General features: G+C 35.7%; 1 protein-coding gene across 5 annotated transcripts in view; it reads left to right on the forward strand.

The window, feature by feature from the left end:
• The window catches only part of TMEM161B (transmembrane protein 161B), a 76,875-nt gene extending 74,940 nt beyond the window's left edge, over positions 1 to 1,935 (forward strand). For all 5 annotated transcript variants that reach the window (XM_055429135.2, XM_055429136.2, XM_088838478.1 and 2 more), the window contains one exon: positions 1,077 to 1,935. In XM_055429135.2, coding sequence (XP_055285110.1) covers positions 1,077 to 1,354 — 278 coding nt within the window. In that variant the 3' untranslated portion in view covers positions 1,355 to 1,935. The remainder of the gene's footprint in view (positions 1 to 1,076) is intronic.
• The last annotated feature ends 12,603 nt before the right edge of the window (positions 1,936 to 14,538 follow it).

The raw sequence follows: 14,538 nt of genomic DNA on the forward strand, positions 1-14,538 counted from the left end.
TAAAATTGATTCTCTCTTTAGAAGTTTTATGAGGAAACGTGGGAGCCTTTAAGCTCTAGAAGTTGATTCATTGATTTATCTTATTGATTTTGAAAACTCAGACCCGTATGGTTTTAAAATGTTTAAAGAATTATTTGCTAAAGGTTAATTCTGAGTAACTTGAGTGAGCACTTTTTAATCTTATATTTTGCATTTTAAGATTGTGTTAGTGCATAACGTTTAAATTATTATGAGGTACTTTTAAATTTATGAATTGTAGGATCTTTTGGTGAGTTCTACTTCAGATAACTTAACGTGGATAGAATAAAGATTTCTTGGTGGCAGAACAAAGTTCTTCTATAAGTCTGTTCACTAAGCAATCAAGCCCCTCTGTGGTGTTACTCAAGAATTATCTATTACCGAGTTGATTATTTCTTTGCTTAGATCTGGCAGTCTGCCAGTGTGGGGGTTTTAGAAACCCAAAAGAATTAAAAGCATTATAGGGTGGACTTATAGATACTATAGAGCTGATGATAGATGTAAATAATCTTTCAGGAATCTATAGAACATAAAAGAGTAGCTCAGTGGTAAATTATATGACTCATATCCTATCAGCATAGGAAAGTATATGATGAAAAAATTTCTGGAAGCTATTACTAGTCTCTCACAATGGCATCATAGATAGTTTCTGAGAAAGAAATTACTCTGATATTCTAGAGGTAGAAAAGATTCCAAGAAGTTACAGAATCTGTTCTGTCACTCCAGTAGAGGTAGTTGATTCATGGATTATACAGGGAAGAGAATGTTTTTGTTATTTTACCAGATTTTAATGCAGTTAACTAAATGTAAATTAGTTTTTGGCTTTTATGTGTAGTTCTGCTGATAAGGTTAGATTATAGTCTGGTCAAGTTAAGTGAATTTTCCCTAAGTGTGTGGAAAGCTTATTATTTTACTTTATTTTCAACATAAAATAATTTGTTGTGCCACTAAACTTCTTATTCTTAATTTGAAATATAAGTTAAGGAATTTTTTTTTTTAAATAAGAAGCTTTGGAATTACTTACTCTTCAAATTTTATTTGCATCTTTAATTTTCTAGGTAATCATTCCTGGGGGATTTATCCAGAATCTATGTCTGCCTTGCCAGTGGATAATAGTCTAGCCTCCAATTCTGTTTACTCTGAATTGCCATCTGCTGATGGGAAGATGAAGGTAACTGTTACACAAATAACAGTGGCACTGAGCAGCTTAAAAAACATTTTCACTCCTCTGCTTTTTCGAGGACTTCTGTCTTTTCTGACGTGGTGGATTGCTGCTTGTCTCTTTTCTACAAGCCTTTTTGGGCTTTTCTATCACCAGTATCTCACTGTGGCGTGAATCTCAGTTAACAAAAACGGATATCAAAGTCATACTTTGAATTCAAATGTCGTACCCTTGAAGGGCCAATGAAAACCAGAAGAAAGCAAATACAAAGGAAAGAAACCATATCAGAATATCTTGTTTTAAATACTTCCTCTGTATTCTCAGGGTGGATTAATGGTATTAATATTTTAAATTATAGAATAGATTGTTAACTGCTATACTATGGTATTGAAATTTTAACTCCTTGCATTAAGGGATGTGAGAGGGCTATCTGCAGGTGTAATACTTCCTATGACCTTGGTTTACAGAAACCTCCATCAGTCTTTGAAATTTCTCATATGACTCCAGTTATTGATTGGTTCTGTTAATGGTATTAAGGTACTGTTAATATTAATAGTAGCTGCCTATAGAACAATCTTCAAACTGAGCCATGCTTTAGGGGAGGGAAAGGAGTTAACGTCACTTCTGTTGGTAATATACCAGTCACTCTTCAAACAGCAACAATGGCAAAATCCAACAGAAAGGAAGAAATAGCTACTGTATATTACAGTAAGGAAAGCTGCATAGAAATTTTAAATTTAATGGAGATGTACATGCTTAATATTTACAAGTACTGCTGCTTGAGAGTAGCAAGAATATTGTTTTAAAATTCATTCTATCCAACTTGAGGGATCTTTTAAATGATTGGCTACATGAACATTTGCAGTCTCATTAGGTTTGGACCTCCCGTATTTTATTTTATTCTATGATCCTAAGTATAGTTCTTTTTAATAGTCTAAAAGTATTTATCAGTGTTGATCAGACTTTTAAAAAATGACTTTGTAATCCTGCTGACTACCTGTATGTATTGTACATATATATATTATATATTAAATATATAATATATTGAGATTATAAAAGATGAAAAGATTGGATTCTTATAATATTTTAAGTTGCTGAATGTATGTTAAGATGTGATTGAATGAGATGTGTTTGTATTTAGAAATTTTCTTTCTTCCTGGAATGAGATTAAAATACATTTTGAAAATTCATCCGAGTAAGCAGTTTATTTGTGTTGCCTATGTGTGAGAGTCGGAGAAGGAAATGGTCTTGCCTGGAGAATGTGTATAGGGTCGCAAAGAGTCGGACACAACTGAAGTGACTTAGCACACACACATGTGTTAGAGTACTTCTGATTTTATAAATACTTAGGTGATTGCTCCCCAACTAAAATTCTTTTTCTATCATTAAAAAAAAAAATTAGAACCTTTCCCACTGTAGACAAATCTGGTATCATTTAAACCTATGTTATATAGGACTTGTTTTAATTTTGTAGTGATTTTATTTGCATGTTTTTACTTTATAGGACAGAAATTGGAGTAATTTGAGAAATTCAAAAAAATGGGAAAAAATAAATTTTTTTGAATGCTTTTTTACATAGGGAATGAATGTAACAGATAAACAAGTTCCTCCCCCGCCCAAATGAATAGAATTTTTTGATAAATATTCTTGCATTTAACTGTCTTGTGAGGCTGTGTATTATGTTTCACTGCTATTGTCACTATTGAAAGCAGTTTTGAGACTTCTTTTGGCATTACTTTCAAGCCTTGTGGTTCATATTCATTTGAATAATCTCAGTACAGCAAATTCCTATCTTTTGGTATAGATTAAATATTTTGAAAATAGCTGATATTTTGAATAAGACTGAGTAATAAAATAAGTGCTTAAGTTGGATAAAGGTCTTTGAAGAATTGTGAGTATAGCCTAATGATAGTTCATGTGTATTTCCAAAAGAAGCATACCAAGTATATCTAGAGATATCAGCATTACCAAATTAAGTATCTTATAATGAGATTACAGTGAAGTATAACATTATTTTGTATATGAAAGTTCTCACATGTTGGACTTGAAAAAATCTCGCCTGTTATTTATAACCATTCTTATTTAAAAAGTTATATTATGAAAGTTACAATTAAAGTTATTTTGATTTTCAAAGATTGTATAGCAGAGTTATATGGAGGGAAAGGAATAGAATTCATTATTAGATGGACTAGCATGTATTTCTGAAATACTATTGATTTCACTCTTTTTAAACTTGAATTCTGCCTAAATATACTATGAATTTATAGAAGCCACTGGTTAATTGAATTGGTGGACTTAGTTTTTTTAGCATTTTAAAGCAAATTTTGAGAGAAAGATGATTGTAACTACTAACTGGTTAATTTAAGTATGTCGTCTTTGTATCATGGATTATATTAAATGCAAAAGGGTTTGTATTTTATGTAAACTGAGTAATATTTTTAAGTTGAGATATAATTCATATAAAATTGTAGTATAACAATGATTTTTGATACGTGTATATGTTGAAAACTGACTGCAAGTAATATTTTTGAATATCCCAAATTAGGTCAGTGGAACTATTTTTTACATTGGACTCTAATCAGTATAAATGCTTCAGAAATCAGTTATTTTTATTTTATATTTTTGCCAGATTAACTGGAAACCCATAAAATCTTGCTTCCTATGATCTGTAGAATGTTACTTGACGATTTGTTGGTTCCTGCCCCCAGCCCCTGCCCATTGCACTGTAAAAATTAGAGCTCTGTTCTACTCCCATTGATTTGTCCAAAATGAAAAGCATATAATTGTATCTTAATATTATATTTATTTTGATTATCTTTGGTATTTTCCCCAGAATTTCAATTGTTGTGCGTAAATGACCAATGTATCCTTGCAGTGTGGGCTCATTGTCTTATTGTTTCTGATATAAATATCATTGGTAAAATAGTGACATTTCTTCTTATGATTCAGAAGAGATATTCATCTATTAGTGGAATTGATAGGTCCAAGAAGCAATAAGTAGAATTCATTATGAAGTCTGTAATGGGAACTTAATTAGGTAGATTTTATTCTTTCAAATGAAAGATTAAATTCTCAGTATTGCAAAGCTTGGGGTCTCAACATTCTCTGAATTCATACACACTTTCTGAGCTATCTTATATTTGAAAATGGTCTATCATGCTATATGGCTATTTAGCAAAATAAAACTAAGTGGTTTTTGAATGTCGGTCATCCTGTGTCTTCACAGAGCTTTCGGTGGCTTAAAGAATCAGATTTAAACACACTGTCCTAGAGCTTGAACCCAGTGTCTCAAATAGTCCTGCATTCTCATTGTCTAATTCCCATTTGTCTCATTATATCTGTACTCTGAGTTTATAGCTGAGCTGATTATATGCCATGAAAACTCCAACATGGACATTAAGCATTAAGGATGATCAAAGAGCTAATGTCAAACTTTCCCTTCTTTTTTTTTTTTAATCTTTAATGATTCAGAGAGTTTGCATTTTTTCTATTATGTTCTGTTTTTTCTTTTTTTCTTTCTTTTAAGACTCCCTGTATGTCTTTATTCCTCTCCTTTTTCCCATTTGGCTGAAGGCTGCCCATTTTATTATATGAAGTAGCACAATTTTCTGGCAAGAATGTTGATCTTAGAATCAGGAAACATTTCTTCGCATCCCATTTCTACCTGCAATTAGGTTTTTTTTTTTTTTTTACACTTGTTAGGCATTCAATCCATACTAATTAAATAAAACAATTATCATCACTGTTGACCTCAGGGGTGTGTGTGTGTGTTAGTCTGTCAGTCTTGTCCTACCTTTTACGACCCTGTGGACTGTAGCCCGCCAGGCTTCTCAGTCCATGGAATTCTCCAGGCAAGAATACTGGAGTGGGTGGCCATGTCCTTCTCCAGGGGATCAAACTCGGGTCTCCTGCATTGCAGACAGATTCTTCATTGTCTGAGCAACCAGGGAGAACCTCAGGTTAATCATGTGTTAAATAAAGTAGTTTACATTATATGTATAACTATATTTCCAAATCTGATACTGACTTCTGTTTATGTTAGCATGAGAAAAATGAGTAACTACTTTTGGCTTCAGGAATGGTTACACATCATATTAGTTAGAAGGCATTAATTTATTGTTAGTTGAGAATGACTTTACAAAGAATATTTTCTCCAGGAGTATTTTGGTTTGTACTCATTTAATTCTTTGTTCAATAAATATGTATTGAGTGGGTAGTATTCCAGAAACTGCCCTACATACATCGGTAAACAGCACATCAAAATTCTTGCCCTCTAGGAGATTATTAACAAAGATGAATATTAATCACAGGTGGGATAGGTTAGACAGTGAGTGAGAGCTCACTGAGCTACTGAGCAGGAGTTTGGTGGGGGGTGGGTAGGGCATCAGGGAAAGGAGAATATGAAGTTGGAGGGTTGGGGTTAAAATTTTAGACTATTGAGGGAAAGCCTTACTGAGAAGAAAATTTCTAAATAATGCTTTGAAGGGAATGAGCACCATCATAGTGTTTTTTTTATATCGTTGTGGTTCATTGGTCAACAAAACATCCTGATTACTTGGATTTTGCTAAGTGTGAGGTCACTCAAGAAATATTTTAAGAAATGAACAATATTGTATATTCCCTTTTCAGTTGGTGCCTGGTACAGGAAGGATTATAACCATTTAATCAAATGCTGCTTGTTTACTAATGAACTAAAATATGCAATAAGTATAATCTTCTGAGTTTACTTTTTTAAAAGACTCAAAGGGTTTCTAAAGAGTTGAAGATGTGTCCATTTAGTACACAATATGATGTGTGTATGACAGATTTTACCCATAGTTCATAGTGTCAGATACTCTGTTACACAAAGGTAACATAGCTGATGATGAATTTGGATTAATAATATCAAAATTATAAATATAGAGCACAGTTTGAGTATATTAAGTACCTATTGCTAAAGAATTAAGTATGAGGGAGATATATTTTTTAAAATAGCACTCTACAAAACCTGGCTTTAACATCTATTTGGTTTACTTGAAATGTATTCTCTTTCTGAAATTCTACAGTGAAACAATTTGTACTTAAAGGAAATTCCAAAAGACTAAACAAATGACGCCATGTTAATTGGCTTACTTTAAATAAATGGCAATGATAAGATTAGGAATTACTGTAATTGTGTTTTGTTTATATGTGTATACTTGTTTCTTTTCTGTTTTTAACAATTCCTTAAAACATGAAATGCAGTTTTTTTCCACATATTTGAATTTCTGTCATTCTAGTACACGGTCTGTGTACCTGTTTTGGGTAAGTGACTGATGTCTAAAGTTGATAACCTGTCAACTTAATAGTCTGTTGAAACTGAGTATCCCATCAGAGAAAGAAGTGAATTATAGAAATAAAAAAATTATTTTAAAATTTTAATAAAAATTTTTAATTTAATAGTAAAATTTTCAAAGAGCAGCAGTGCAACTTTAACTGTTGTCACTGGAGTAACTGGGTATCCACATTTGAAAAATGAATAAAACATTCATTTTTTAAATGAATCCCTATCTCATACTACACACAAAAATTAATTTAGGAGGGACCATAGTTCATTTCATGCAAAGATGGGCTCGATAAAGGACAGAAATGGTATGGACCTAACAGAAGCAGAAGATATTAAGAAGAGGTGGCAAGAATACACAGAAGAACTGTACAAAAAAGATCTTCACGACGAAGATAATCACGATGGCGTGATCACTCACCTGGAACCAGACATCTTGGAATGTGAAGTCAAGTGGGCCTTAGAGAGCATCACTACAAACAAAGCTAGTGGAGGTGATGGAATTCCAATTGAGCTATATCAAATCCTGAAAGATGATGCTGTGAAAGTTCTGCACTCAATATGCCAGCAAATTTGGAAAACTCAGCAATGGCCACAGGACTGGAAAAGATCAGTCTTCATTCCATCCCAAAGAAAGGCAATGCCAAAGAATGCTCAAACTATCGCACAATTGCACTCATCTCACACGCTAGTAAAGTCATGCTCAAAATTCTCCAAGTTAGGCTTCAGCAATATGTGAATCGGGAACTTCCAGATGTTCAAGCAGGTTTTAGAAAAGGCAGAGGCACCAGAGATCAAATTGCCAACATCCGCTGGATTATGGAGAAAGCAAGAGAGTTCCAGAAAAACATCTATTTCTGCTTCATTGACTATGCCAAAGCCTTTGACTATGTGGATCACAATAAACTGTGGAAAATTCTTCAAGAGATGGGAATCCCAGACCACCTGACCTGCCTCTTGAGAAACCTGTATGCAGGTCAGGAAGCAACAGTTAGAACTGGACATGGAACAACAGACTGGTTCCAAATAGGAAAAGGAGTACGTCAAGGTTGTATATTGTCACCCTGCTTATTTAACTTATATGCAGAGTACATCATGAGGAATGCTGGGCCAGAAGAAGCACAAGCTGGAATCAAGATTGCCGGGAGAAATATCAATAATCTCAGATATGCAGACGACACAACCCTTATGGCAGAAAGTGAAGAGGAACTCAAAAGCCTCTTGATGAAAGAGGAGAGTGAAAAGTTTGGCTTGAAGCTCAACATTCAGAAAACGAAGGTCATGGCATCTGGTCCCATCACTTCTTGGGAAATAGATGGGGAAACAGTGGAAACCGTGTCAGACTTTATATTTTGGGCTCCAAAATCACGGCAGATGCTGATTGCAGCCATGAAATTAAAAGATGCTTACTCCTTGGAAGGAAAGTTATGACCAGCCTAGATAGCATATTAAAAAGCAGAGACATTACTTTGCCAACCAAGGTCCGTCTAGTCAAGGCTATGGTTTTTCCCGTGGTCATTCATGGATGTGAGAGTTGGACTGTGAAGAAAGCTGATCGCTGAAGAATTGATGCTTTTGAACAGTGGTGTTGGAGAAGACTCTTGAGAGTCCCTTGGATTGCAAGGAGATCCAACCAGTCCATTCTAGAGGAGATCAATCCTGGGTGTTCATTGGTAGGACTTATGCTAAAGCTGAAACTGCAATACTTTGGCCACCTCATGCGACGAGTTGACTCATTGGAAAAGACTGATGCTGGGAGCGATTGGGGGTAGGAGGAGATGGGGACGACAGAGAATGAGATGGCTGGATGGCATCACCGACTCGATGGACATGAGTTTGAGTGAACTCCGGGAGTTGGTGATGGACAGGGAGGCCTGCCGTGCTGTGATTCATGGGGTCGCTAAGAGTCGGACACGACTGAGCGACTGAACAGAACTGAACTGATAGTTTTCACTGTAAAAATATAGCCATAAAGTTTTTCGAGGAAATAAGAGAATATTTGATCATTTTAGAAGTAGAGGTTTCTTAGGACACAGTTTTAACCAGAAAGTTTAATGGTAAAATTTCATAGAGATTAAGTTTCTGCTCATTAAAAAATGTGTTAAGAAAATAGGCATGTCATAGTTTTGTAAAATATTTGCAAAATGTTAGACAAAGGACTCATGTTCAAGATAAATGAAGAACTAACAAAGAATGGGCAAGAAATATATCAGATAACTTCGCAGTTAAACAAAAAGCACATGAAAAAGTACTTAATCTGTAGAATTTTTGATATCCCTTGTTATAGTTTCTTACATTTATTGCACTGAGTTCAATTGAGCTGCTTAGATCACTAGGTTTTCATCTCAGGCCAAGTTAAAAACTGACTTAATTTTTCCATCCTGAGGAAAGAAGTAGGAATGCAGTTGCATTGCATTGTTGGATTTTACAATAATTTTTTTGATAGCTCTTTCTGGAGAAAAAAGTGTTGAAAGAAAAATATGGTAGATCTCTAAAAGTTACCTGGGTCAACCACAAAAGGATTTTCTGTTACATGGTCAAACATATGCAGTAAATTTTATGATAGTTTTCTTTGCCTTTTAAAGTATTGATTCTGCTTGAGAATATTAAAGTTCTTGGCAGAAGTAGGAGATTTCAGTTTTAGCATTTTAATGGAAGGCGACTCTGATCTTGTTACTTTATTTGAGAATTTGGAAGTATCATTTTTGTACTTACTCAACTGGCTTTCAAAACAAAAATTTTTTAATCTGTTAGTTAAAAAAATTGAATTTGTCCCAGAACTCATTGATACCCTGTTCATTTTCTTTCTAGTTTTGTTTTTCCCCCTCTGTTTCATTTTGGATAGTTTTTATTGCTATGTCTTGAAGTTCACTTTTTTTATCCCCCCCTGCCCTGCAGTATCTAGTCTGGTATTTAACTCACCCAGTGTATTTTTTAATCTCAGGTTCAGATTTCTTTTTTTGATCTCTAGAGATTCCATTTGGATCTTTATTTTCTCCATATCTCTGTTTAACATGTTCACATTTACTTTCTTGAACATGTAAAATATATTTAAACAATTGATTCAGCGTCTGTGTCTACTCATGTTATCTTCTGTGTCACTCTGGAGCTTGTATCTATTGATTGGTTTTTCTTGTCATTGGGGTTCATATATTCTTGCTTGCTTGCATCCTGAAAATCTTGGACTGCAAGCCAGACACTGAATTTTGTCTTGTTGGGTGCTGGATATTTTTATATTCCTTTAAATATTTCTGAGCTTTGTTCTGGATGTAGCCAAGATCTTGGAACCCTCGGAGATAGTTTGATTCTCTTGAGACTTACTTTTAAAATTTAAGAGAGTGCCCTTTAAGCTAGTGATGATTTTGACCTGTTATTGAGGAAGCACTCTGCTGAGTGCTCTACCCCCATGTGTTTCAAAGCTTTTTCACTTTGGTCAGATGGAAACCGGAACTACTCTTACCTCTCTTTGAGTCCTAAGGATTTTTCTTCCTGTTCCTTTCTGGTGATTATCCTGCCAGCATTGTGTGATTTCCTCAGATGCATCTATTGATCAGAACTCAGATGAAGATGAGAAAGAACTCTGCCAATCTCTAGAGCTCACTCTCTTTGCAGCTCTCCTCTCTAATATTCTGATACTCTTCTACAATTTCTAGCTGCCTCCTCCCCATTGCGGTCTTCCTCTCTAAAATCTCTGACACTAGTCTAATTATGCGATGAACATCATAGAAATCCCAAGTGAGAGTTCTACAAAATACCTAGCCAGTATGTCTCAGAACTGTCAAGAATACCAAAACCAAGCAAAAACTAAAGAGACATAACAAATGAAATGTGGTGTCCTAGTTGGGATCCTGGAAAAGAAAAATGGCAGTTGGTAAAAACTAATAAAATCTGGGCTGGAAGAAGCACAAGCTGGAATCAAGATTGCTGGGAGAAATATCAATAACCTCAGATATGCAGATGACACCACCCTTATGGCAGAAAGTGAAGAGGAACTCAAAAGCCTCTTGATGAAAGTGAAAGAGGAGAGTGAAAAGGTTGGCTTGAAGCTCAACATTCAGAAAACAAAGATCATGGCATCTGGTCCCATCACTTCATGGGAAATAGATGGAAAAACAGTGGAAACAGTGTCAGACTTTATTTTTTTGGGCTCCAGAATCACGGCAGATGCTGATTGCAGCCATGAAATTAAAAGACGCTTGCTCCTTGGAAGGAAAGTTATGACCAACCTTGATAGTATATTAAAAAGCAGAGACATTACTTTGCCAACAAAGGTCTGTCTAATCAAGGCTATGGTTTTTCCCGTGGTTATGTATGGATGTGAGAGTTGGACTGTGAAGAAAGCTGATCGCCGAAGAATTGATGCTTTTGAACTGTGGTGTTGGAGAAGACTCTTGAGAGTCCCTTGAACCGCAAGGAGTTCCAACCAGTCCATTCTAAGGGAGATCGATCCTGGGTGTTCATTGGAAGGACTGATGCTAAAGCTGAAGCTGCAATACTTTGGCCACCTCATGCGACGAGTTGACTCACTGGAAAAGACTCTGATGCTGGGAAAGGTTGGGGTCAGGGGGAGAAGGGGACGACCGAGAATGAGATGGCTGGATGGCATCACCGACTCTGTGGACATGAGTTTGAGTGAACTTTGGGAGTTGGTGATGGACAGGGAGGCCTGGCGTGCTGTGATTCATTGTGTCACGGAGAGTTGGACACGACTGAGCAACTGAACTGAACTGAATAAAATCTGAACAAAGTCTAGACTTTACTAGGTAATTACAATGTTCAATATTGGTTCATTATTTGTGATAAATATACTAATGTAAGATGTTAATAATAGGAGCAACTGGGTTTAGTGTTTATAGAACTCTCTGTATCATCTTTGAAATTTTTCTGTAATCTAAAATTGTTCTAAAATTTAAATATTTGTTTAAAAATAACATAAATATTAGACTCCAGAAATGCCAAGTAAGATCACTGCTCCCAGTTGAGTTTCAGAATGTAACTGATGATGCAGTATGGTTTTCATTAAGCAGAATTGGTAAAATTTAAAGAACTTTTATTTATTTTAAGATTGTTACTTGAGTTTGTGATGTTAAAATATCTTTTGCTTTGAAATGATGCTGATAGTGGATTTGGTCTACTTACTATACTACCACAATAAAAAGTTTATTAGTCCCCAAGTCTGAGAGTCATAAACTTTACCAATTCATTTCCTGAAAACTGTTCCAGAAGTTTGCTCCTCCTCCTGGATAGAGCCAAAATTCTTTCATTTTATGGTGTTTCTCTTAAATCTCTCTCTACGTACTTCTAAGAGTCTAGATAGGTTTCTGACATTTCTAGCACTCTTGAGCAAAGGAGATATTTAAAAGCAGAAGAACCAAATAAAAGCTGAGTTCCCACAGTCTCAGCTGTTCTCTAACAGTGAAAGGAAATACCGGAATCTTCCAAAGTTCAGAATCCAAGAAAAGAGCATTATCAACTCCCTCTCAGTGAGGTAGGAAGTGAAGACTCTGAAGAGTACGGCATCTGGAGGCAATGGATTCAGAAGGTGAGTGGTAGAAATCTCCCTGTAATGAAACCACAGAAGTGTTAATTGTGGGGTTTTAGTCTGGGTTTTAGGATAGAATGAGCTGGTTTGTTTGTTTTTCCTTCCTAGATTACGTGAGTTGAAAGTTCCACTGACTAATCTTGAGTTTATCTGAAAATAAACCTCTTTATGTGGCAATAGTGAGTTAAACAAGTCAAGGTTTCAAGTGTTCTCATTAATAGTCATACCTCTATAAACTGAATATGTTTTTTGTGATGTGTATCTTTCATTCAGTTGTGTATTAGTTTACACAGCAAACATGTAGTGGTTACTGTTTTCCACTGAAATGTGTGATGTGCATTTAAATGAACAATACAGTCTTTGCCTTGAAGTGGCTCCTAATCGAGTTGGAAGATATGATTGCCATACAGGATGGTAAGTGCTTTGTTAAGGATTGGTGTAAGTTTGATTTTTAGGGAAAACTTCATGAAGGACAAAAATCTGCCTTGAAAGAGTTTATGTGGCTAAATTGCTGAATGTTAAGCAAGTCAAGATGTTATCAGTTCTCTTAATGTTAAGAGCAATCAAGGCTGAAACCTCAAACTTAGCAGTTGGCGTAATATTGGAAGGAAAAGATATATTCTAGAATCAGAGATAGGGATAGCAATATGAAATACTATTTAAACCACTCTTAGAGAAGTCTGGGAATCTAATTCCTGCTTTGAGCAGGAGTGCTTGTAAGATGAAGGGGAAAAAAGTAGATGATATATCTCAAAATCCCTCTCCTGAAACTTAGTTTTTTTCTAATTTATCAATTTTGTTTATTTTATTTTTCAGTTGAGGTAAAGTTGGTTCATAATATTATGTAAGTTTCATGTGTGATGACATTTTATTTCAACTTCTGTATTTCTTTAGTGCAGCATGCTCACCCCTGAAAGTTTAGTTTCCATCTGTCACCGTATAGTGGACCCCCTTTAACCATTTCACTCTCCCCCAACACCCTTTCCCCACTGGTAATCACTGCTGTGTTCTCTGTATCTATGTGTTTATTTGCTTTTTTAACTTTGTTGGTGTTAGTCCACATATGAGTGAATTAGTAATGTTTGTCTTAATCTGTCTGACTTGCTATATGTAGCGTAAAATAATACCTTCAAGTTACAAATGGCAAGTTTTCATCTTATTGCTGAGTGTCCCATTGCATACTTAAATACCTCATCTCTTTTATTCACCCTTCAATGGGCACTTATGCTGTTCCATATCTTGGCTGTTGTAAATAATGCTGTGTTGAACATAAGGGTGCATATATCTTTCAAATTAGTGTTTTTTTATTCTCTGTATAAAAGGCCAGGAATGGAATACCTGGATCATATGATGGTTCTCCTCTTAATTTTTTGAGGACTCTCCATATTGTTTTCCATAATGGCTACACTAGTTTACATTCTCACCAACAGTGTGTGTTGGTTTCCTTTTCTCCTCATCCTCTCCAACACTTGTTATTTCTTGCCTTTTTGATAATAGTCATTCTAAAAGGCATGAGGTGGTATCTCATTGTGCTTTTGATTTTCATGTCTCTAATGATATCGAACATCTTTTTATGTTTGGACATCTGTGTATCTTCTCTGGAAAAATGTCTCTTCAGATCCTCTGCCCATCTTTTAATCAGATTGTTTGACTTCTCTGTTGTTGAGTTACATCGGTTCTTTATATATTTTGGATGTTAGGCTCCTATCATAAGCTCATATCAGGTATATGGTTCACAAGTATCTTTTCTTATTCGGTAGGTGGCTTTTCACTTTGTTCATGGTTTATTTTGCTGTGCAGAACCTTTTTAATCTGATATAGTCCCATTTATTTTTGCTTTTGTTTCCCTTGCCTGAGACCAGTGTCAATGAGAGTACTGCCTATGTTTTCTTCTAATAGTGTTATGATTTCAGGTCTCAGACTGTTTTGCATTAATTTTTGTGTATGATGTAAGTAGTGGTGTAGTTTCATTCTTTTGCAGGTAGCCATCCAGTTTTCCCCCTACCATTTATGAAGAGGGTATCCTCTTTCCATTGTATCACCTTTGTTCCTTTGTCTTAAATTAATTGACTAGATGTGTGAGTTTATGTCTGGGCTCTTGAGTCTGTTCTGTTAATCTGCGTGTCCATCCTCCTGCCAATACCATTCGGTATTGAGTACTGTTGTTGTTGAGTCTCTCAGTCATGTCCAACTCTTTGCAACCCCATGGACTGTAGCCTGCCAGGCTCCTCTGTCCATGGGTTTTTCTGGGCAAGATTACTGGAGTGGGTTGCCATTTCCTCGGGATTTTCCTGATCCAGGGATTGAAACTGTGTCTCCGGGTCTCCTGCTTTGCAGATGGATTCTTCCGAGATCAGACAAAATCGGGCGCGTTCAGGGTGGTGTGGCCATAGACAGCAGATGGATTCTTTACTGCTGAGCCACCAGGGAAGCCAGTTTTGAGTACTGCTGCTGCTGCTGCTGAGTCACTTCAGTCGTGTCCGACTCTGTGTGACCCCTTTGACGGAAGCCCAC

This window comes from Moschus berezovskii, chromosome 8 (genome assembly GCF_049115385.1).
Source record: "Moschus berezovskii isolate FMDL1 chromosome 8, NW_MosBer_1.0, whole genome shotgun sequence".
Lineage (NCBI taxonomy): Eukaryota > Metazoa > Chordata > Mammalia > Artiodactyla > Moschidae > Moschus > Moschus berezovskii.